Genomic DNA, 26,436 nt, shown 5'->3' on the forward strand with positions numbered 1-26,436 from the left:
TATTAAAAGTAATAAATAAAACATTATTAATCTTTCTATAATACTTCCAAGGTACAGTGGGTGGCAGAGTCGATAAAAGTGGGTGGCAGAGTCGATTCATCAAGTAGCATATAATACTTCCAAGGCAAAGTGAGTGGCAGAGTCGATGAAAGATGAGGAGCCTTTGCGTCTAAACACATTTTTTTAGCATACAAGCAGCATCGTCGTAATACCTTAATAGTATGAGAGGAGAGATTTGTGAATAATACTTTAAAGTATGAAAGAGAATGTTTGTATTTTAAGACTTTGGGTGTCTCATATATATATATAGTCGATTTATTTCTCATATTAATGACGCACAATATTTTGCACAATAAATAATGAAATCGTTTAAAGAAAGATATTAAATGTGTATTGTCAAAAAATGATTTGCATATGATATGATTTTAACTTGCGCAAGTAATCCATATTAGAAAGGTAAGTTATTAAAAACAAACAACCTAATTAGAAAAATTAAAATATTTTGTAAGCAATGTAATAAATATGATATCAACATGCGCAAATTTACCGTTTGAATAATAAGGAAAATTTTAATATTTGTCTTAATTCTAAATTTTGCCCAAGGGTAAACTAAATCGATAATATTTAATAATTTTAACTTGCGCAAGTAATCCATATTGTGAATAAGTGATTTGCATATTTAATGATTTCAACTTGCGCAAGTAATCCATATTAGAAAGATAAGCTATTAATAACAAATTTTGTCGATAAGTTATTTGCATATTTAATGATTTTAACTTGCCCAAGTAATCCATATTAAAAAGGTAAGTTATTAAAAACAAATAACCTAATTAGTAGGGGTGTCACTTTACCCGATATCCGAATTGGCACCCGAACCCGATCCGAAAATGTGTGTCAAGTTTTTTATTTAAAAAATTAACAAAAAATTACATCCAATTTTTTTTAAAAAATAACTAAATTAATACCTTTTTAGTTTTAATTTTTTATGTCAAAATCTATTAACCATTCAATCTAAAAAAAAATAAAAAAATTAGTTAACTGAAAGTTATATTTTTAAATATAAGAAACTTGAGAAATAAAAATTTTAATTTTTTTTTCAAAATCTAAATATCCGAACCCGATCTGAAATAACCGAATCCGAACTAAAAATACCCGAACCCGACCCGAAGTACAGAAATACCCGAACGGGTTCTACACCTCTATACCGAAATACTCGAAAATCTAAAATACCCGACCCGAACCCGAACGGGTACCCGAATGCCCACCCTACTAATTAGAAACATTATAATATTTTCTAAGCAAATGTAATCAATATGATATCAACATGCGCAAGTTTACTGTTTGAATAATAAGAAAAGTTTTTAATATTTGTCTTAGTTCTAAATCTTGCCCAATGTTAAACTAAATCGATAATTATTATCCCCTACCTATATATGGGCTTAACGAAATCGACAATAGTTTTGGAATTGTCTACATAAGCGATTGATTAAAATAAATGAAAAATAAAATTCAAAAAAATCGACCAATAGAATTATAACAATTTTTTTGAGAAGCTCTATATTAATGCCATGTCAGCAAAAATTACTAAAGTGACTTCTCTTTTAATGTATAGAAAGATTTATTCCGATGGATTAATTTGTCTCGGTTCAAATAAAATCCTCCGCTTAATAGGCTAATATAACAAACTCATATCGAAATTACATCACATTATGTGCGTAATAATTAATAAAGTACTTATCTCAATGAATTAATAATCCACATACATACATCGTTGGGAAAGACAGTACCCTCCATCAAATGATGCCATATCACCAGCTTTTTTAATATATTTACCTTCAATGAATGTATATGTACAAATATATTATTATAATTTTATGATACACGATTTAGATTGATTCGGAAGTATAATTTAAACTTCATCACCCTTATACATTATTGTTTGTATCTTAGTTATGTTCTATATTAAAACTTTAATGTAGATGATGGAAACCCAGTTCATTAGAAAAATGATTACATGGCAAGCGCAAACTATTCAATTAGACATAAAAAAGCTTCGAACAAGTTCTCTATAGGTCTTTCTTTAAAAAAAAGAAAAAAATGTTCTACGTTGTATGATTTTGTTCATATGTTTTACATGTGCTATGTGAGGATGATCAATAAAAAAATTAATATAGATGCTCAACATAGACGATTTTCCTATAAATTTACAAAATGAAACAAATATCTGCACGAATGTACGAGTCAAAATCTACACTACAAGAAAACACAACATTAACGACGACGAAATTCGTAGTAAGTTCGTCGTAAAATCAGCTTTACGAGGAATTAGCGAGGAAACACGTTTTTTCGTTATTCGTTCGTCGTAACACATATTTCCTCGCTAATTCGTCGTAAACTAGTAAGAAAACATTTCCTCGTAAAGACGAAGCAAAATATTCGTCGTAAAAACCACGTAACCCTTCCACGTAAGGGGGACGCTACATTTCCTCGTAAATACCTCGAAAACATTTCCTCGTAAATAACACGTAAATGTTTCCACGTCAAATACTCGTTAATCTTTCCTCGTAATGTTGACGTAAATCTTTTACTCGTTAATTCCTCGTAAAATTTCCACGTAAGGTTGTCGAAATTTAGCTACGAATTTACTTCGACTTTATATTTTCCAGATTAAAAAAAAATTATTTAATTATTTAATAAAAATGTAATTTAAAAAGAATATTAAATACGAATATAATTTATACATAAATAATTTTTAAATTTATAATACAACCAACGAAAAAAAAAAAAAAACTAAGGGTCGTTCATCCCCCGGTAAAATTCCTCACTCCTCCTCTCTACATCCGCGTCGGCATGTGTGTCGGATGATGAGTCGCCTAAAATTAACATCAACAATAATTAACAAATTTTATAATTAACAAATTCTATAAATCTAACTAAGTTCCCTATATTAACCACCTAATCAACACTAATTAACATAAAATCCGTAAAACTATCTAAATTCCCTACACTAACTACCTAATCTACCTAAACTAATCGAATTAGAGAGAAAATAGAGAGCGCACCATAGCTACGAAAGGGAGAGGAAGTTGAGACAAAATGGGAAGTGAGAACTCGCGTGTATATATAGGAAATTATGAAACATCGTAAATTCTAAAACCACAATTCCTTCTATCCATTCCAAACCCCATCCTCCCTGTAACCTCAATCCCTTCTATCCATTCAAATTATAAAACCACAATTCCTTAACTAATAATCTCAAACTCTTCTTTATAATTCAAACCCCATTACTCAAAATCAAATTATATAAAATAGATTTCCATGATTAAATCCATAAAATCACATGCATTAAGTATGAAAATCAATCATATTAAAACACAAATACATCAATCGGATACATCGACATTCTCGTCATCACTAGAAACATCATCATTTTCATTAAACTCGTCTTCAACAGTTTCGTCCGTGGCATCGTTGGTAATATCTTCGTACTCATGATTATGCAGATCAATGAGAAGGATGACATCAATTTGTTATTCAAGTACCTCAACTTCATCTATTTGTTCTTCTTGCAATGGTGGTTCTTCTCCACTGATGATTCGTCCACGAGGTGTAACTTTGATCACGGCAAACCAATTTATTCCCGTTTCGTTTCCTCGTAACATCGTCGTTAATTTACGAGGAATTAGCGAGGCCCACTTTTATTTTTACGAGGAATGAACGATGCCAGCGTTTTTTTACTATGAGGTCTTTACGACGATTTCTGCTTACGTGGAATTAACGAGTGCCGCATTCTTTATTTTTAACAATCATCATAAGTTTCTTGTTAATTTACGAGGAAATAACTACGTTTATGTTTAAATCCCTACAATCTGAAACCCCAAAACCCATCTTCCTTATCTTCCTTATCTTCTACTTCATATATTCCAAACCCCAACCCCATCCTCCCTTTAACCTCAATCTCTTCTATCCATTCCAAACCCCAAATTCTAAAACCACAATTCCTTAACTAATGATCTCAATCTCTTCTTTCTAATTCAAACCCCATTAGACAAAATTAAATTATATAAATAGATTTCCATGATTAAATCCATCAAATCACATGCATTAAGTCTAAAAATTAATCATATTAAAATATAAATACATCAATCGGATACATCGACATTCTCGTCATCACCAGAAACATCATCATTTTCATTACTCATGATTATGCAGAATTTAGTAAGATAGCCGAAACAAAAAACGTGTTACAATTACAAAGTGGGGGGATTCGAAAATTCTTCATTAAGTAAACGTAAAATATTTCCTCGTAAAGAAGACGCTACTTTTACGTCGAGCTTACGAGGAAACAGTTTTTCCTTGTAAAAACGAAGTTACCTTACGTGGTTTTTACGAGGAAATTGTTTCCTCGTTATTTTACGACGAACTGGCGTTGATTGTAAATTTCCTTGTAAGATTCTCGTAAAGTCGACGTAAATTTACGAGGACCAGTTTTCCTCGTTAATTTTCGTTGTTAATCTTGTGTTTTCTTGTAGTGCTAGTTTGTATATATTTTCAAATATTTTGGACAACTTCAAAATATTTTATATATTTAGATATTTATTTTTATGCTAAATCTGAAATAGTTAATATATTTAAAATATAAATAGGATTTGGATATATTCGGATATCTTGAATATTTTGGTTTGGGTCGGATAATGTTTCAATTTTTTAGATACTAAAATTTTGAACTCATTCAGATATTTAAATAATTTTAGTTTGGGTTGATACTACTTTTTAGATCGGATTGGCATGAATGATCGGCTAGCTGCTTTGTTGCTATCACGCATTCTGTTCCGTTCTTTAGATTTAGATTTTTTCTCTGCCCTAGTTTCGGTTAATAGAAAACTGATATGTTAGAATTGTCTATGGTAGTCCGGAACATCATGGCCCAATGATAAGGACAGACTCCTTCATGCATCCATGTTGTGAGTTCGAACCCTGCTGGAGGGAACTACTTCATGATGTCTCTGGACAGCATACGGATATGAACCTATGTTTTAGGACCCATTTGCATACCCGAAAAGAAGGTATATCCGTAGACTGCACCTTTTCTTAGAGATTAGTCTAGACCCTTCTATACTCGGGATACCCCACGTTAGAAAAAGAATTGACTCTGCTAAAACTTGGTAAGCCTAGCCCACGACATTTCACCCACTCTCTTTAACTCCTAAGTATTTCATCTATGTCATCATTTAATATCTTTATAGTATTTAAATATTATCTTTCTGCTCTTTTGAGCTCTTATACCACTTTTTGGTGGGTCTTTTCTTTTTCTCTGCACTTTGTATTTGGATAACAATGCTATTGCATTGAACCGTAGCAATTGAAATTTCAATGTTAAAAAAATGCAGAGAAATTCCATAGGATAGACCTAAAAAAGTTTTTTTATCACAAATATAGACTTTAAGGATCAAAATGATCAAAATGTTTTATTAAGAGGTGTATTTCTGGGTTTAGGTTTAGATTTTAGGGTTTATGATTTAGGGTTTAGGGTTTATAGTTAAGGGGTGAAGTTTTGGGGATATGATTTCAAATTTTAAAAACTGAAAAATATGAAATTTTTTCAAAATAAATAACTTTATTTTGATCATTTTATCTTTTTAGGTCTATTTTTATGACAGAAAACTTAAAAAAGTCTATTGAAGAGAATTACTCAAAAATGTATTTAAGTATTAGGACTTAGATCTCATGAAATTTTATGGTGTCCGCCTGTTTAGGTTATCAACACTTTTCTTTAACTTTGTTTGTATTAATTAATTTTGTAAAGCTTTTTTTTATCAAAAAAAAGATTAAAGCTTTTAATGTTTTTATAATACTTTTACATATGTCCATGATAATTAGGTTTTGAGTAACAAAAACCCAACTAATAATAACAAAAACCCACTAAATCCTAAACCAAATCCAAACCAACACTAAAATCCAATAAAGTTTTAGGTCTATAAAAAACGAAAACCTTACAGAAACAACGGAACGCGCGATCACCAGAGGCAGACCCACGTTGGGTAAAGAGGTGTCACCTGACACAGGTTAAATTTATATACCAGCAAGTTTGTATCAAGTAATGGAAAAATACATAGCTCAGTTGGTGTATTTACACCCCTCTTGACACTCCTTAAACTTAGAAACTTGGGTTCAAACCTCTTGCCAGCTTGTTTTTTTCCTTTATTTCTGTTTAATTTGGGCCAAGCCCAATTAGTGACACCCCTTAAAACCTATTCTGAATCTGCCACTGGCGATCACCGTCTATATCCACCAGAGCTCCGTCGTAAAAAAACTCTAGAAGACAGAACACCATCCAGAGCATAGAATATACAAACCATCTCTTCAAACCAATAACACCAAAAATGCACGCTAACGAGCTCCATGACAAGATCAAGAAGAGTGTTCGAACTTACTCCAAGCAAGAACGAAAGGCGAGACAAAATGGGCTAACCGAGGAAGAGAAAATGTCAATAAAAATTTGTAGAGAGGCAAATGTGCCGTCCCCAAGCATTGTGACATCCGACGAGCATTCACCAAGTCCACAACCCACACACCACCGCACCACACACATTACTTTAGCGCCACCGCAACTCCATCACACAAAATATCAACTGCCAAATCCAGAGCCCAAATTTGATTAAAAAGGAGGAAAAAAGTATTGGAGGCCGTTAGAGCAGTCCTAAAATAACCGGTAAGCCACTGAAGCCGAAACACAAGTCAAATGCCTTCATGTAAAACCACTGATCTAGTAAAGCTTTTGAAAATAGAAGAACATATATATGAAGAACCAAACTACTAAAGTAAACATAAAGGATGAAGCGAAGTAACTTTCGCACCACTAGAGGCAACATCAGAGAAACGAGAGAGAAATGAGAAAATAATGACCCATGGTTTTTTAGAGGAAAGTTAGATAGTTTTTTTCGCTTTACCTACTCCAGCTTCTAGTTAGTTTTTCTTTTATCATGTCATCAACTTCGCTTCTATTTTAATTTTCTGGTTGGTAGTAAAGAAATTTATAGCCAATGAAATAATATGAATTTAAGTATAATACGAACAAGAGAGTAAATACCATAGATATGTATGTTAGATATATATGTTGCCAAAAACAATTGTTTGACAAAAACTAAGAGCATGGCCGAACTGAAGGAGTTTATGAAGTTGAAAATCAGATTCACAGAGTTCTCGATTGTCTTTGTTCCTCATTCGGAAAATGTATCGTCTGATTCATTAGCTAAGATAGCGAGATCCTTCCATAAGAAATTACTAGATTTTGACCCGCGCTTGAGAAGCGCGGATATTTTTTGTTGTCCGTTTGATAAAATTTGAATAAATTTATAACTTTTTATTAGGAATAAATGATTTTAAAATTTCTCTATGATAATGTTTGAACTTTAAATAGTATTTTCATATCCAATCCAGACATATAGTCTTTTGTGAACAGCTACAAATTAATCAAGAAAACAATAGAGAACAAAATGTATTGAGGCAAATACCCGTTTAGAGTTTCTTATTATTGTGTGAATGAATAATCTTACAAATTCTTAGACCCATATTTATGGCAGCCTCAAAACCCGATTTCCTTTATCTTTTAGGAATACATACTTATCTAGAAAAAGTAAATTTTCCAAATCGTCCGACCCACGAGTGATGGACTTTTACTGGTGCACAGAGATTTAAGACATACATATGCAACATAGTCAAACCGATAGATTCAAATAAATCTGTATATAATCCTATTTTGAATTTAATAAAACAAAATATGATAAAAAGACGGTAAAAGCCAAAACACGCTATTAACCCGCTATCATTTTTCTGGTTTTCAGGTACTTCTAATCTTTGTCAAAACTTAATTATATGAACCGACCTATCCATGCTACATACTCAAATATTACATGTATTTTACATGTATTTGAATTATGATTCCAAACTGATCTGAACATGAAAGAACCCATCTAAACCTGATTAAAAAAAATCAAATATCTATTTGGGTCCAAATATTTAGAATCCAAATAACCAAGATAGGAAGGAACCGATCCGAATACTTGAGTACCCAAACCTATTTTCTCATTATATTTTGTGTGTATTTTATAAGTTTTACATTTGTTAAATTGATATGGTTAAGATTTATTTGATAGATTTTTTTAACTAATTCAATAGAACATATTTGTAAGATTTCTCATAGTTTTTAAACTTTATTAATAATAAATTAATTTAACATAATATAAATATAATTTTATTTTAACATATGATTTGCGATTTATCAAATTTAATTTTGTAAATATTTGAAACTATATAAGATGTCATGATACAATGTTTAATGATATTATTAGTACATGTATAAAATATGGAATATTATTTTAGCTTTAATATGATTGTGATCTTAGTGATATTAATATCCCACACATATCACAATGATTGTGATCCCACGAAATTAGGGGTGTTCGTTAATATTTATGGTAACACAATTAATATCTCACGAACACCACAATTTTTCATAGGTAGTTAAAGTTATTAATTATGTATAATTAGAGTGATTAATTATAGGACCAAAAAAAAATAAGTGTAACAAAAAGGTCCAAACAACTTTCATAGGTAGATTTATTAAAACTCCTTCCCTTTTAATAGTATTGATATTACATTGGTTGTTCTGTTCTGGTCTGGACCTTAAACTTGAGTAATATAATAGCCGTTTGAAGGAAAAAAAAAAGACAAAAACTAAATATAGAATTGCTCAAAAGAGGTTTTATTAAAGATATAAAAAACACTTCTACCCTTACTTTATAAATACTTAAATATAAAAAATTATTTAAATAACAAATAAAATATATATTTTTAATTATTTTCTTTAAAAAAATTAATTCGAAAGTTTTTGATTTTTGGAATTATTTTTTCAAAAAAAATTCAAATTTATTTTGAAATATGGAAATTATTTTAAACTTTTTATCAAAATTATTATTTAAAATTTAAAATATTAATTTAAAAAAAACCATAAATCTCATCCTTCATATCTAAACTCTAAATCTTGATTAATTAACCTAAGAGTACAAGTATTTTACTTTTTAATGAAACATTTTGGTCATTTTGACCATTGAATGCTATATTTATTATAAAAAACTTTTTAGTGATATTCTATGGAATTTCTCTATTATTAATCAATACCTTTTCTTTTCAAAATGGGCCATCTTTTAGAAAATAAATATTTCCAAAAGATAAATTTTATATTTTCAATATATTTTTATTAGTTAATAATGATGATAAGTCATTTAAAAAAAAAATTTTATTAGATTTTAATTGTTTAAAATTGTGAAAATAACTAATCATAAAAAATAATATATTTATAATCAAAATTTAATATATTTTTAAATATGTATAAAACCTTTACAACATATATCATTTTGAAATAGACTGAAAAAAAAATAAGTCAAGCATATTAATAGTGATATCATTATTATCCACAAACAAAAACAATAATTTGATTTTCAGACAACCTGATCAAGCACAAGATTATTATTATTAGTCATCAATCCTCATAATACCATTGAGGCATTGACTGACAAAAATAAAAATAAAAATAAAAATAAAAATAAAAATAAAAATAAAAATAAAAATAAAAATAAAGGTTCTTACGCGTTACGGAAAAATATCAACAGTGGCAAATACGTAAATATAAATAGCTAAAGGGGCATTTTGTTTATGTAAAGAGATGAGGATAAAAATGAAGCGAAACGATTATTATTCATTCTCCTGGTGGAAAATTCATTCTCCTGGTGGAAAGCGGACAGCAAGTGGTAGCAACAAAGCACTTCTCTTTTGAATCTTCATATCATAAACCAATAAATCTTTTGCTTCAATCTGCAAGAATCAATCTCTCTCTCTCTCTCTCTCTGCAAAACCAAACAAGGTTCGTGTTCTTGATTTCAAAGTTTCCATCTTTATTCTCTTCTGTCGGGTGCTTTAGCTGAGTTTCTGTTTATGGAAGTTTCTTGTTTGAGTAAGTAAGTTGTGCTGAAATAGAGTTATCAAGATTTAGGGTTATGTAAGATCCATATGTAGCGCAGAACTACAGTTGAAAGCTATGAACTTTGTCTTCCTTACTGATGGTTGTTGTCTGTTGGGTTAATCTTCATTTGAATCTATCTAAATAAACACACAACCTTTAAGGTTGTCTCTGTGATAAATCATGTTCTAAGCAACTGATTTTTTTGGTGGCAGATAGTTATAATATGGAGGCTACGAAGAAACATATAATTCAAGATGGATCTTCAATCTTTTATCATCAACCATCTTCACTCCAGCAAATGAACCTTTCTGTTCAAACATTTGATTCTTACTGCAAACTTGAATCCTCTCCAGGCACCAAGTCTCATCCCTGTCTTAACAACAACACTTCTTCAACCACTAGCTTTTCCTCTAACGGCAACTCATCAGAGTTGAATCATTCTCCTGAGGACAACAACAACAACTACTCTCCTCTAAGCGGTTCTTCAGCAACAAACAACAACGAGGTAGAGCTTAGTCTCATGCTTAAAGACTTAGAGACTGCAATGATGGAGCCTGAACTAGACAACAGCTTCAATGGTTGTGAGTTTGGACAACAACAACACAGAGCTGTTTCTTCAGCTATGCACAGATCCATGGAGATGATCTCTAAAGGAGATTTAATAGGAAACCTCTACGAATGCGCCAAAGCAGTTGAAAACCACGACGTGGCAATGACTGATTGGTTAATCATCTCAGCTGCAGCAAATGGTTTCGGTCTCAGGAGAGCCTGTTCAGCGGTTAGGAGCGTATATGCTTGAAGGGCTTATAGCTCGGCTAGCTTCTTCCGGTAGCTCAATCTACAAAGCCTTGAGATGCAAAGACCCTACAGGTCCTGAGCTTCTCACCTACATGCATATCTTATACGAAGCTTGTCCTTACTTCAAGTTCGGTTATGAATCTGCTAACGGAGCCATAGCTGAAGCTGTGAAGAAGGAGAGGTTTGTGCACATTATAGATTTTCAAATCTCACAAGGAGGTCAGTGGGTGAGTTTGATCCGCGCTCTTGGTGCTCGTCCTGGTGGACCTCCGAGAGTGAGGATAACGGGGATTGATGATCCTAGATCGTCTTTTGCTCGACAAGGAGGGCTTGAGTTAGTTGGAGAAAGACTTGGTAAGCTCGCTGAGATGTACGGTGTGCCGTTTGAGTTTCACGGAGCTGCTCTATGCTGCACTGAGGTTGAGATAGAGAAGCTTGGAGTTAGAAACGGTGAAGCTCTAGCGGTTAACTTCCCGCTGGTGCTTCACCACATGCCTGATGAGAGTGTAACCGTGGAGAATCACAGAGACAGGCTGTTGAGATTGGTGAAGCGTTTGTCTCCGAACGTTGTGACTCTGGTCGAGCAAGAAGCGAATACGAACACTGCGCCGTTTCTTCCTCGGGTTGTGGAGACGATGAACCATTACTTGGCGGTGTTCGAGTCTATAGATGTGAAGCTCGCTAGAGATCACAAGGAGAGGATCAATGTGGAGCAGCACTGTTTAGCTAGGGAAGTGGTGAACCTTGTAGCTTGCGAAGGGGTTGAAAGAGAAGAGAGGCATGAGCCGTTGGGGAAGTGGAGGTCCAGGTTTCACATGGCGGGGTTTAAGCCGTTTCCGTTGAGCTCTTATGTAAACGCAACGATCAAAGGGTTGCTTGAGAGTTATTCAGAGAAGTATACACTTGAAGAGAGAGATGGAGCGTTGTATTTAGGGTGGAAGAATCAGCCTCTTGTCACTTCTTGTGCTTGGAGGTAACAACAACAAAAGGAAAAATGAAGAAAATAGCTTTAGATAATGTTTTACAAGTTTGCAGGTTGTGTTTTGTAAAAGTAAAAAAAAACTCATGAACTGAAGAAGCAGTTGTCAGATGTTAGTAGTATATAGTCGTAGTGTGGTGGTCATATTTTAAAGGGCAATTATCAATAATAGCACTTTTTGAAGTTTATGTGTCAAAAATAGCACTAGAAGGAGAAAGTCACAAAAATGACATTCATTAAAGGGTAAAATATCCATAATACCCTTGGTTTAAAATTAAATAAACAAACAAAAATAAATTAAAATAAATAAAATAAAAATAAAAATAAAAATAAAAAAAATAATTTTTTTTATAGTTTCAGATTACATGTTTTCAGATTCGAAATTTTTATAAATTTTTTTTAAAAATTTTTTTCTTTTTTTTATTTTTTTTTTCAAATTTTCTTTTTATAATTTAAAAATACTTTTTGAAACTGTTTTTAAATTTTTATTTTTTATTTTAGTATTTATTTTTTATAAAATTTTAAACCCTAATTCCAAAACCTCACCCCTTAACTCTAAACCCTAAGGTTTAGATTAATTAACCCAAGGGGTATAAGTGTATATTTACCTCTTTAATGAAATCTATTTTTGTGACTTTGAGCATTGAGTGCTATTTTGGGAACAAAAATTTGGTTTAGTGCTATTCTAGTCTTTTTCTCTATTTTAAAGTATACAGTTTATGTTTTTTATTTTCACAAGAAAGTGAAGAAACTATGTTTTGACGTTGAAAACGTTTAACACTCTTATTATTTATTTATGTAAATTTTAAACGTTTTTTTTTCTATAAGAAATCAAGAAGATGTAATTTCAGTGAAGGCAAAGTAATCTCCCTGCAAACATTTGACCAAATTAATTGAGGGGTAATGCGATGCACAGAGAATCACATTTGACCAAACATTTTTCTATTTTCTCACGTTACCCCTCATTTTTCTAAGTTAATTGAGGGGTAATGCGATGCACAGAGAATTGGTTAAAAACTGGCGAGCGGTGAGGTTTACTTTTTTTTTTTAATTAGGAAAATATCGGGCGAGCACCTCCGACCATGGTAGTAGGGGAGGCTTAAACATTTAAAAAAAAAATTAGGAGAGAAAATAGAAAAATGTTCTTAACTTAAAAGTTTTAAAAAACTATTAGACTGCTCAAAGAACACATGTTATTCCGGGAATGGCTTGGGTGACTGGTGATGGCTGTCAGATTCGCTTCTGGAGGGATAGATGGCTGTTGAAGGAACTTTTGTCTGAGTTAAGTACGGTAGAGTTACCTGAAGAGGGATTAGAGGAACGGGTCTGTGATTTATGGCAGACGGGAACAGGTTGGATACAGGAGATAATTGAACCATATATGTCAGAAATGAACTGTCTTAGGCTGGCTTCAGTAGTGATTGATGAGGTAACTGGGACTAGAGATAGAATGTCGTGGGGAGAGAGTAAAGATGGCCTATTCACGGTGAAGTCAGCTTATACTTTCCTTACAAGAAACACGGTACCGAGGCCTAATATGGAAGCTTTGTATAGGCGGGTGTGGAGTGTTATAAACCCAGAAAGGGTCCGGGTTTTCTTGTGGTTGGTAACTCATCAGGTGATCATGACGAACATGGAACGTAAACGCCGACACTTGAGTGAAAACAGTGTATGCCCGTTGTGCAAAGGTGGAGATGAGACGATACTCCACGTGCTTCGGGAATGTCCGGCGGCTGCAGGGTTGTGGATACGACTTGTCCCTATAAGTCAACAGCAACGCTTTTTTACTCTACCCCTCCTAGAATGGCTATTTGAGAACCTTGCGAAGAGAGAACCGAATTGGGGAGACTCATGGCCCACGCTCTTTGCTCTAACAGTTTGGTGGTGTTGGAAATGGAGGTGTGGTTACGTGTTTGGAGATGAAGGGAAGTGTCGAGACAGGGTTAAATTTCTTAGAGAAAAAGCTCGGGAAGTGGTGGTAGCGAACGATAATCTTTGTGGACGCAGTCAGGGGAGGGAACGTGTGGAGATGCAGATATCTTGGCAGAAACCAGCGTCCGGATGGATCAAAATCAATACTGACGGAGCGGCTAAAGGTAATCCGGGTCTTGCCACGGCAGGAGGAGTTCTGCGAGATGAGTATGGAATGTGGCATGGAGGCTTTGCGCTTAATATTGGGATTTGCTCTGCCCGTATGGCAGAGTTGTGGGGAGTATACTATGGGATGTGCATAGCATGGGAGCGTGGTTTTCGTCGGGTAGAGCTGGAAGTGGATTCGGAGAGTGTGGTGGGTTTTCTTCGGACAGGGATCAATGACTCTCATCCCCTGTCATTCCTAGTACGTCTGTGCTATGGCTTCATATCAAGAGACTGGATAGTCAAGATTTCGCATGTGTATAGGGAAGCTAATCATCTAGCCGATGGATTAGCTACTTATGCTTTTTCTTTATCATTTGGTTTGCATGTTTTCGAGTTTGTTCCTGATAGCGTTGGTGCTATTTCTTTGGAGGATATTAATGGGATATCGAGACCTCGGCATATTTGCATGTAATCTTTTATATTTTGAATAAAGAATAGGGGACTCATGTCTCCTGCAGCTTACAAAAAAAAAACACATGTTATTCTATTAAAGAGAGTAAGTGCTTCAACTAGTTTAAAAAAAATAAACAATAAAACAATAATTATAATATAAATAATTTTTTCTTTTAGAAATTTTCATGGTCTTTGACCATTGGAGGTGCTCTTAAAGCATCAGTATTGGTACCAAAATATTAGAATCTATCAAACAAGATAATATTAAAAAATAAAAAGGTATAAAAGAAGGTATTAAAAAAGTGAGAATCGATTGGTGGCAGAAAAATGTTGAACACTCTTGACGGTCAAGCATTCTCTGGGATTTCTCAAGAGTGTTCAACATTTTTATATATATATATATCAACCCGGAGATGGCGATTCTTACGGACGGCGATTCTGAAGGCGAAAACCCTAGTGGAGGCGCTGGTGGCGGAGGCTCAGCCTCGACAGGCACAAAGGAAGGGGATCTGTTACGTGTTTCACTGATGGATTCCGAGGCGAGAGAAGTGCAAGGCGGGACTTCGAATATCGTTAAGGCGGGGACGCAAGGGGAGAATGAGGGAGGGAGAACGGGGGCTACGGTTGGGTCTCCGATCTCCATTAAGGATGGTGCCAGTAAGACTAATTCTCCATGGTTGAAGAATAGTCAGGCTGGTCCTTCGGTACCGGTAATTGAAGTTGTCGGAGGAGTGGCTTCGATGCAAATTCCAGAGGATATCTTTGATGAGTCTGAATTGCTGTGGAAGTCATTTGTAGTAGGCTATTTCATTGGAGATGCCCCTCATATTGGCTCAGTGCACGCGACTGTGAATCGCATTTGGTCTACACCCAAAGATGGATCAAAGATTGATGTGCAGTTTATTGAGAAGAATACTGTTCTGTTTCGTATTGATAACAGTCAGATGAGGACTCGTGTGTTACAGAGGAAATATTGGCACATTGCAAATGTTCCATTAGTGGTAAACGTTTGGTCTCCGGAGTCGGCACTCAACCCTCCTGACCTGACTTCAATGCCGCTATGGGTTGATTTGTGTGGAGTTCCAAATGATCTTTACTCACATAAAGGTCTGAAGTGTCTGACAAGAGCAGTAGGGCGTTTTGTTAAGCTGCATCCAAACACGGAGAGATGTATTCGGTTGGATGTAGCGCGTGTTCTGACTGAAGTGAATCTTCATGAACCTTTGGTGGAAAAGATCACTTTTAAAGATAAGGAAGGAGTGGAAAGAGAGATTGGGGTGAACTTCCCTTGGCTTCCACCTCGATGTACTGTGTGTAGGAAATGGGGGCATAAGGCACAAGACTGTACTGGAAAGGAAGTCAAACTGCTGAAGAAACCAGAAGAAGAAGAGAAAGGGACGCAAGTAGAGATATTGGCTGATGTTGAAAAGGATGTTGGGTTGAATGATAGGGCTCTAAGTGATCTTCTTCAGGATCTGGAAGCGATCACTCCTCGACCTGCTATATGTGCTTCATCCAATGATTTGGAAACTGATATCAATCATAAGACCTTAGATGAGCAGCATTTACAGGCTAGAGAAAAGGCACAAGGGATCCAGTTGATTGAGCCGACCACCGAAGCATTTCACACTAATGACACGTGTGGTTGGGAAAATGCTCATGGAGGGAGGAAAGGGACAGAAATAGGTGGTAATCAGAGCCACCAGGAAGTACTGCAAAATCAACGTGCAGATGGAAAAGGAATTGCAGTTTCACCATCCAGATTTAGTCCTCTACAAGATATCGTAGAGGATGAAGAGGAGGAGGAAGAGGAAGAAGAGATATTAAAAGAAGTTGAGGATGGGGAGATCGTGGATAGTAAAGTAGCAGGAAAGAAAGTTCAGAGAACGCAAGCAGTGAGTAGTAGGCGTTCCGTAGCGGTTGGGAAGCAAGCGAGGGGCAAGGTTGCCCGTTCTAAGGATCTACTGTATGTGGGGATGCAGGGCACAACGAAAAAAACTTCCGGTAGGAAGTTATGAAGTCCTTCTTCGCGTGGAACATGCGTGGATTCAACATGACACGCAAGCACAGAGCCCTTAGAACATGGTTACAAGAGGAAAAACCATCTTTTGGCTGTCTTTTGGAAACGAGGGTACAGGAAAACAATCATACGAGGTGTATGAATGCAGCGATGCCCACTTGGAATTCTCTGACTAATTATGAATTTCATCACCTTGGCAGAATTTGGTTTTGCTGGTCTAATGATGTTATAGTTACGAAGCTGCATATGAGTGCACAAGTTATTACCTGTGCTATTCAAATTCCAAGCACAGGTGAGCAGTTTATTTGCTCAGCGATATATGCTTTCAACACAGTTGGCGAGAGAATGACACTATGGGAAGAGCTGAGGGGTACTAAGGCGGCTTACTGTCATCTCAAATTACCGTGGATAATTTTGGGGGATTTTAATACCACACTCTCTTCTAGTGAGCATTCTCGGGCTATGGATTACAGAGGTGATCAGATAGGGATGAGACACTTTCAGGAGGCGATAACTGATTGTATGGTCACGGATCTGCCATATACAGGGGCTCTTTTTACATGGTGGAATAAAAGAGTTGAAGACCCGATTGGGAAAAAGTTAGATAGAGCTCTGGTTAATAGTGAATGGCTGAGCCATTATCCTCAGGCTTCTGCACAGTTTGATGCTGGGGGAGTCTCTGATCACGCCAGATGTGTGATACGGGTGACAGGTGCTGTGAATCAAGCTCGAAAACCATTCCGGTTCTTTAACTACCTCACAGAACATCCAGATTTCCTAGCTACGGTTAAGGACGTATGGGATAATACAGAGCCTATTTACCATTCGAGGTCAGCCCTCTCTAGGTTTCATAAGAAGCTTAAACTCCTCAAACAGCCTCTGCGGGCATTGAACAAGACACACTATGGGGATTTACCAGCGCGAACTAAGCAGGCCTATGAAGAGTTGTGTAACTGTCAGAACACAGTGCTACAAGATCCTAGTCCTGAAAACATAGCTAGAGCAGCAGCAGCAGAAGAGAAGTGGAATAGATTAGCTCGCGTTGAGGAGAAATTTTACATGCAAAAATCTTGTGTTCGTTGGCTACAAGTGGGAGATCAAAACACAAGATTTTTTCACTCAGTGGTGCAGACAAGGGCTGCTCGAAACACGATCAGAAGCTTGGTTAATGGGCAGGGAGAAGTGCTCACATCTGATCAGGATATTAAAAAGAGGCAGTTTCTCACTTTCAGACATTCTTGCAGAGCCAGGATGCTACATTGGAGGAAACTTCAGTTGCTTCCCTTCAGGAGCTATTAACATACCGGTGCTCAAATGAAACTGCAGCGGCGCTGGCTTGCCCTGTTACAGCGAAGGAAATATATCAGGCTCTCCAAGCTTTACCTAACGGCAAGGTCTCCGGTCCAGATGGCTTCACCAAAGAGTTCTTCGTGGCAGCTTGGTCTATTATAGGCAGGGAATTCATTGTGGCGGTGCAATCCTTTTTTCTCTTCGGCTTCATGCCTACTGGTGTTAATGCTACAATCCTCTCTCTCATACCGAAGACAACGAATGCACAGACAATGAAGGAGTATAGACCAATAGCCTGCTGTAACTTCTTGTACAAGGTTATCTCCAAAGTACTTGCTAATAGACTCAAAATCATATTCCCGGAAGCCATTGAAGCCAACCAATGTGCTTTCATCACAGATCGTTTATTATTGGAGAATGTTTTGCTTGCCTCAGAACTAGTTAGTGGCTATCACAGATCAGTGACCGAAGCGAAGTGTGCTATCAAGTTTGACATATCCAAGGCCTTTGATACAGTGAAATGGTCTTTCATCACCTCGGTTCTGCTTGCCATGGGTTTGCCTCCTCAGTTTGTCAATTGGATCCGGCTCTGCATCACTACTGCGGCTTTTTCAGTGTCTGTTAATGGAAGTCTGGAGGGTTTTTTCACTAGTGCTAGAGGAATACGGCAGGGTTGCTCACTCTCACCATATCTCTATGTTATACTGAACAATGTGCTTTCTAAGCTCTTGAACAAAGCAGCAGCAGCAGGTGAGTTTGCTTATCATCCGCAGTGTGAGGGAGTTAAGCTCACGCATCTGAGTTTTGCTGATGATATATTAGTATTCACCAAGGGCACAACGGGTTCACTTATGGGCGTTCTGGAGGTTATGAAAAGATTCGCTCGAATGTCTGGTCTCCACATTAATGTGGCTAAGTCTTCTATATTCGCATCAGGGCATAATATCAGTGACCTACTTGCTGCAGCAGAATCGTTAAATATTGGAGTGGGCACACTACCTATTCGCTACCTCGGCATGCCACTGACGACTAAGACACTTACCAGCCATGACTACGAGCCATTGATAGATAAAATCAGAAGTAGAATGCTCTGCTGGTCCAACAAAACTCTATCGTTTGCAGGACGACTACAGCTGATTAAATCAGTCATAGCCAGTATGGTCAATTTTTGGAGTCAGGCATTCATACTGCCTGCGAAATGTCTTGATAAGATAGAGAGTATGTGTAGTGCCTTCCTCTGGTCAGGCTCACCAACACAAACTCATAAAGCAAAGGTCAGTTGGGATGATTTGTGTGTTCCAAAAGAGGAGGGAGGTCTTGGAATCCGGAAGCTGCGGGAGACGAACAGAGTATTTGCTCTGAAACTCATTTGGCGTCTCTTCACTCAACCTACTTCACTGTGGGTGAGCTGGGTTAAGCATTATTTGCTCAAATATAATTCATTCTGGGATGTAAGAGATGACACAAAGGGATCTTGGATATGGAGGAAGTTACTCAAATTGAGAGATGTGGCTTATGAATTTTTGAGGTTTGATATCCAAGATGGCAACAACTGTCACTTTTGGTTTGATGATTGGTTGGGGCAAGGGAAGCTGATCGACATCACAGGTCCTACAGGCACTACTTATTTGGGCATTAGGAGACACGCTAAGGTTAGCGATGCTGTTACATTGGAAGAGTGGAGCATACGAGGAAGTAGAAGCCGTAGGTTCCACGAGCTGAGAAATAGTATCTTACAAAGAGAACCTCCGCAACCAGAGAACGGCAAGGACATAGTATTGTGGAAGCATGGGAGTGATGATTACAGAGATCATTACTCTGCGGCTAGTACGTGGGAGCAAGTGAGGTCTAGGAGGCCTACAGTCGAGTGGAGTCGAGTAATCTGGTTCACACAAGGGGTCCCACGATTCTCATTCATAACTTGGCTAGCAGTGAAGAATAGACTATCAACTGGTGATCGTATGAGACAATGGGGAATGGTACAGAGTTGTGAACTTTGTGGAGAGAGAGATGAAACGCGTGATCATTTGTTCTTCGCATGTCCTTATTCCTACACAGTGTGGGAGAGTCTGGCTAGGAGACTTATTGGCATCAGCATCAATCCGGATTGGCAATGGACACTGCATCGCATACAAAGAATGAGTCAAGGGAAAGCTGATACTGTTTTGGTGAAGCTTTTGTTGCAGACCACAATTTACCACATTTGGAGAGAAAGGAATGGGAGGCGTCATCAGCAAAGCAGAGTCACCACTGATCATATGCGTCGGCGCATTGATAAGGCAGTGAGAAACAGAATCTCATCACTCAAATACAGGTTCGATCACAAATATGGAGGATTACTCAGCCGTTGGTTCCAGCTTAGTATGTGAAGAAGCACTGGTTCATACATAAAGATAGTAGAGTAGTCATACTTATGTAAATAACATTCTTTGCTTGATCAATAAATTTGATATTTCATCAAAAAAGAAATCCCCATATGCCATTTCACACTTTTTAACTGGCTTAAACTTTTATTTGCAATAAAATTTAACTAGATAAAAAGTTAATACTAGAATACTAGTAATATATTAATGGCAAAATGCTCTACGAGAAACTATCCACTAATCATGCTCTTAGAGCATGTCCAATTCAATATGTAAGTGAAGTTCTCAAATTAAAAGAACATAAAAAAATAACCAAAATAGGAAAAAGATAAACTTTGTATCTGAAATGAGATGCTTAGAGAACCTCTTCACATACCTACTTGCCACGTGTAATGTTCTAACTAGTTAATTTTCTTTTTAAATAACAAAGTTAATCAAAAAAGAATAAAGTATACTCATTACAAACCTTATAAAAATAACTTATCCTAGACGCTCGACTTCTGCCGCCGATAGAACCCTAGGAAGAAAAAGTCACCAGCGCAGATTCAGTAGCTCCGGCGGTCGGTGGTTCTCACTGCCGCCGGGAGCGGTTCCGTCTCAGTTCCGTGTAAGATTTTATGGTTTTCTCTTCGGCTTCTCGACATTTTTTCTTGTAGTGGAATCAGATATGGGCTCAAGGTAAGATTCTGACGTTTCTGATGTTGGTCTCTGGTCGCCCTTGTCTGGATGGGAGAATCGATGGGTGCTGGTCTCTTTGGCCTTGGTGTGGTGGTCCGAATCAGTCTGGCAGATTCTGGCACCGCTGTAGCTAGACGGTCAAGCATTCTCTGGGATTCTTCTTCTGGTTGTCGCTATTGAAGGTCGAGGTTGGTTTTCATGTCTGTAGTTGTGTTGTTATTAGGTTCTTGTTGTTGCTTCATGGTCACGAGGCTTTGATGGTCTTGGATTCACCAGAGAGTGTGGGGGTTATGTATCTCTATCTCGCCTGGCTTGGATTGCTCCTCTAGGTTCGTATCGGTTTTCAGGAGCGCGGTGCAGGACTCAGCTGACTATGATGTGGGTAGTTACTTCTTCCATCGGATCTGGAGAGGTGATTTCAGGTTGGCGTTTGGTGGTGCGGAGTGCTCGGCTCTCTGTGATGGAGTTGGTTGGTCGTGAGGCAGTGTTGGTTTCTTTGTATCTTCCGTTTGGATCTCCCAACTGGATTCTAAGGCTCTATCCTCTGTTCTCGATAGCCTCTTGTTTCTTCCCGAATTACCTTTGCGTTTGTTGGTGAATTATCCATTGTGAAGCTTCGGTTTAGTGACGTTGTGCCATTCCTTGGTTTTAAACCGACGGGTTCTTCCGGATTTCTTGGTAAGGGACTTTGGAGCTTCAGCTCAATCGCGTTTGGTCATGGAGTAGTTTGACTGTAATCAGTTTCTTCGTCTACTGCTCGGGTGGAGATCCGTTCTCTCGTTGCTTCTCTTAGTTGAAGTTTGTTCGTGAGTGGCGGTTGCTTGTGGTTCTTATCTGAACTTGTCTTGAAGCCTTGCTATCACCCCCAATAATTTTGACCCTCATCGCCTTCTCGCTTATCCCGACGTCCTTATCGAATTGCTTCACTTTCTTGATAATGTTTTGTTAGCTCCAGAATTCTTAGTGACCTTGTTTGCTTTTAGGTCGTGTAAGGTTGTGTTCTTTTTAGTTGTCTTTCTAGTCTCCAGACGATATTGTTAATCGTGCAGGATGTTGTCTCCGGAAAGGTTTGTTCTTTTGCCGGCTTTGTGTATTTGGCTTTGTGCACTTCCGTTAAGTTAATGATAATCTATAGACGACAAAAAAAAAAGAATAAGGTATACTAAAATATAATTTTAAATCTGACAAGAACTTTTTTTTGCATACTTTACCGTTAAGGTTTCTCTTATAGCTTTAACAGTAGAGGTTTCTCACACAGTTTCTTCATATTAAAATAACAAAGAAAAACTAAAAAGGAAGAGAGAGATGATAGAAACTTGAGGGACGATTTTTTCAGAAGACTCATTTGAGTTAATAAATTGTTTTTATAGATGTCACATAAAGAGTTCGTGGTCCATCTTTTTTTTATTTTTAAAATTTATTTATGTTATTACATAATTAATATAATATTGATGAGATACTCTTGGTAGAGAATCTACCTCAAATGATGCTCTTAGATCTTTTTTTTGTCAACTACATATTTAACTAGAACAAGTTTTCTGAAGAGCACTTTGTCTATCAGTGTCTGATATATATGAGAGAAAATACATCATCTGGCCCTTGCCTCTTTTGCCAGTGAATCCGTTCGGCCATTTCTGTTCTGAGAAATATATAGAGATTAGATTCACTTATTCGAAGTCTTCCTCTAATCTCCAGAACACATCAATTTTTTAATTTCTGACGCGAATGATGGACTTTGTAGTTATGTCAACTAGGTCTGAGCAGTCTCTCGAAACAGATCAATGATATCCTCTTATCTCTCATGTGTGAAACTGTCCAAAGTAAGCCGTCCATCTCAGTATGTTATCGAAAAAGTTATTTGGTTCCTTTCCGCTCAATCCCGGAAACAATCTCTCTCAAAAGGTATGAATCATCACACAACGCTAGATTAGTAATAGCCTCTGTTTGATATTTGTTTTGTGCTTATCATTATATTCTTCTTGCCATTGTTTGTATTTTCCCTAATGATCATATGTTATGCTTTGCTTATTATTCTATAGTAACATATTTCATTAGCTTATTATCCTAAACACTTCGTTGATTATTTTCTTGATATATAGAATGATGAAAGCTACTTTCTCCTCAACGGCGTATTGACCGAAATCTTTTCGGGAGTAAGTGGATGGCGCCACCTTCCTTGGGATCTTTCCAGTAGATTTCTGGTATTTATTGAGAATACCCTACTAGAAAAGGTTAGCTAACTCTCAGTACTCTATAACTCAAGCTGATTAGTTATCGTTGATTTTTGTTTTTGTTGCCCGTACTCTATCTGCACTGCATTGTTTATCATGTGAACATGTATGTTTGTAGATTACCAGGAGCATTAGTAAATCTATTCGTGAAAAGACCTTACTTGCACTCATGCCTTTTGTTCAAAAACTTACTTTGAGCTTGGACGGTGATTGGAGAGATAATCTTATGCAGGTTCGTCTATGTTAGTTCCTTCCATAGCTAGCATGCAATTTCATTTATATATATGATTGTTTATATTTTCGGGCATTTACTAGCATGCAATTGCAAACCAGAGTCTCCACTTAATTAGCTTGCATTTCAGTTGTTAGAGACCTGATTATCCCTGTAAGTAAAATTTATTTCATGATGTGGCTAATCTCACTTTCCACACACTTTGATTAAATCTCAAATCCGTTTTCTTGTAATGGAATGAAATTCATTCATTTCATTCATGAACAAATTTGTTATGGAATAGTTTTCTTTGTATTTTATCTAATTACTTTTGAAATGGGTGGAATGAACATTCCATTCCATTCATAGCAAATGGTAAATTTTTTTGTGGAATTGATGGAATCAACCATTTCACATAATTCCATTCCAAAATATTGTAATCCAGTTGCACCAAACAACTTTTTTCATCTCTTGAATTGATATGGGTTTATGCTTCATCTGCAGAAGTTTCTGTTTTGTTTACTTTTAAAAAACACCTACTGGTGTTGTCTTTCTCATTTTGTTTGCAGTTTGTATTCGTGGTACTTTTTCCGTTGGTTGAATCAATGACAAAAAAAAAGAATTGATATGGGTTAAAATGTTTCATTTTTAATCTTCTGGGATTTGACACATCTCTTCTTTGATGCCAGTGTATACCAGAAGATAATGATGTAGGAGACTCTTAGATTTACAGAACCTAATCTAGAAGTTTTCCTTTTATTTCATGTTTTCCTTGTCTTGTAGAGATTTACCTTTTTATGTTTTAGGCTCTCTCTATATAAGAGGGTTTAGGTATTTTATTTTAGACATTCATATCTTTTCTTATCAATAGAAGTTTTCAAGCTTTTATCTTTTCTGGTGGATTCCAGAGCTTAATATTCGAGTTCTTGCTTGAGAGCTTGATTTTGATCTAAGGGTTAGTGTTTGCTAACCTTAGTGATTTCCGACTGCGTCAAGTGGTATCAGAGCAAGGTCTTCTCCTTCTCTTTCGAAGCTTGATCAGCCATGGGTGATCAACCAGTAACCAAAGCCGACTTCGAGGGTTTCGCAGAAGGTTTAAGGGAGGCAACCACAAACCTCACTGCCGTAACTGCTCAATTGGCAAATCTGGTAACTGCGTTAAATAATCAGGTTGTGGCTTATCCCAATCAGGTTAATAACGCCGGTCAAAGAGGTGGAGAAAGAAGACCAATTCGAGGTCAACAAGGTCGAAACAATCGTGATGTTGTTGTTGATAATTCTAGTTCAGAAGAAGAATCAGAAGAAGAAATAGCTGAAGGAAACCTACAAAACAATTATGATTATCGGGTAAAAGCCGATATTCCATTGTTCTATGGAACTATGGGAGTGGAGGAGTTTCTTGATTGGCAAATTGATGTTGATCGATTTTTTGATGTCATGGGCGTTCCTGAGAATAAACAAGTTAAGATGGTAGCTGTCAAACTGAAGAAGACTGCTGCAGTGTGGTGGGATAAACTCGGTGTCCAAAGGCAAAGACAAAGGAGAGGACCAGTTAGGACTTGGCGTCGAATGAAGCAATTAATGCTGGAGCGATTCTTACCGGAAGATTACGAACAAATTCTTTACAAGATGTATCTCGATTGTGTTCAAGGAAACATAACTGTGACCGAGTACACAGCTGAATTCTTGCATTTCTCTGAACGCAATGAGTTAGGTGAAACAGAGAATCAGAAGGTGGCTAGGTACATCAGTGGGTTAAAGGGTTCTCTTCAGGGAAAGATGGGTTTGCAAACCGTATAGACCGTGCAGGAAGCTTCCAGTCTAGCATTAAAAGCTGAGTTAATGGAGAAGTCATCACGCGGGTTCTCAACATTTAGAAGAAACACGGCTCAAACCAATTTTGAACCAACAAGTGAGAAAGAAAAGAGTGTAGCTAATAAAGACTCCAATCCGGGAAACAAAGGAGCTAGTAGCTCTAATTCAACCCAACAGAACAAGGCACCAGCTCAGAGACAAAACAATCCTTATGCTAAGCCTTCCATTGACAAGTGTTTCTGTTGCCAAGGACATGGTCATAAATCAAATGTCTGTCCAAGTCGGAGAACAGGTGCTATAATAGAGGAAGAAGATGAAGAGGATTGAAAGGGATTTCGCTGAGAATGAAGAATATGAGGGAGCTGAATTCGCTGAAGAAGAATCTGGAGAGATGAAACCTTGTGCTGCAACGAGTCTTGTTATCATCTAAAGAAGAAGGCAACGTAAGAATTTGTTTAGAACACATTGTTCTATTCAAACAAGGTGTGTAATGTGATTGTGGATAATGGAAGCTCAGAGAATTTAGTTTCTCAAAAGCTGGTGGACTATCTGAAGCTACCCACAAACCGTCATGAGAAACCGTACGGTCTGATTGGGTGAAGAGAGGATCACAAGTTCGAGTTAGCATGACTTGCAAAGTTCTCATATCTATAGGTAAACATTATAAGGAGGAGATCACTTGTGACGTTCTTGACATGGATGTTTGTCACATTCTTCTTGACGACCTTGGCAGTATGATAACGATATCACATATCGAGGTCGAGACAATGTGATAATGTTTACGTGGGGCAACCATAAAATTGCCATGGCACCTGTTAAGGATTTTTGTAACACTGCAAAGGAAAGAAGTCAATTTTCTGGTTATGACACATGACGACAAAGAGCTTGATGGGATGTTCAAGAAGCAAAGTGTTTCTATCCCTTGGTTGTTAAAGGGTTGTGAGTGCAGCAACAGAGGAAACGTCAACCCCACGAGAAGTGTTAGAAATTCTGGATGATTTCAAAGAGTTGATTGCGGAAGAACTTCCTAATGATCTACCTCCCATGAGAGATATTCAGCATCATATTGACTTGATTCCAGGATCCAGTCTACCAAATCTTCCCCATTACCGTATGAGCCCTAAGGAGAATGAGATTTTAAGGGAACCGATTGAAGATTTGCTGAGAAAAGGATTTATTCGTGAGAGCTGAGTCCATGTGCCGTACGGTTCTGCTAGTTCCTAAGAAGGTAACAGTGGCGGATGTGTGTTGATAGTAGAGCCATTAATAAGATACCATTAAATATCGATTCCCTATACCCCGGTTGGAAGATATGCTTGATGAGTTGTCAGGTTCTAAGGTGTTTCAAAGATAGATCTTCGAAGTGGTTATCATCACAAATTCGAATCAGGCCTGAAGATGAGTGGAAAAACTGCTGTAAGAGTAAAGACGATTATTCGAATGGATGGTGATGCCTTTTGGGTTGTCAAATGCTCTAGCACTTTCATGAGATTAATGA

General features: G+C 36.8%; 1 protein-coding gene and 1 pseudogene across 1 annotated transcript; both read left to right on the plus strand.

Annotated features, from left to right (window-relative positions):
• Positions 1-1,420: 1,420 nt before the first annotated feature.
• Positions 1,421-11,997, plus strand: LOC103868616 (annotated as a pseudogene).
• A 2,746-nt stretch (positions 11,998-14,743) lies between these two features.
• LOC117134338 lies at positions 14,744-20,009 on the plus strand. Its single transcript, XM_033292611.1, has 3 exons — positions 14,744-16,296; positions 16,551-17,424; positions 17,595-20,009. The coding sequence occupies exons 1-3, from the start codon at positions 14,744-14,746 to the stop codon at positions 20,007-20,009; spliced, it is 4,842 nt and encodes a 1,613-aa protein (XP_033148502.1).
• Positions 20,010-26,436: the final 6,427 nt, after the last annotated feature.

Source organism: Brassica rapa, chromosome A05, assembly GCF_000309985.2.
Source record: "Brassica rapa cultivar Chiifu-401-42 chromosome A05, CAAS_Brap_v3.01, whole genome shotgun sequence".
NCBI classification, from domain to species: Eukaryota; Viridiplantae; Streptophyta; class Magnoliopsida; order Brassicales; family Brassicaceae; genus Brassica; species Brassica rapa.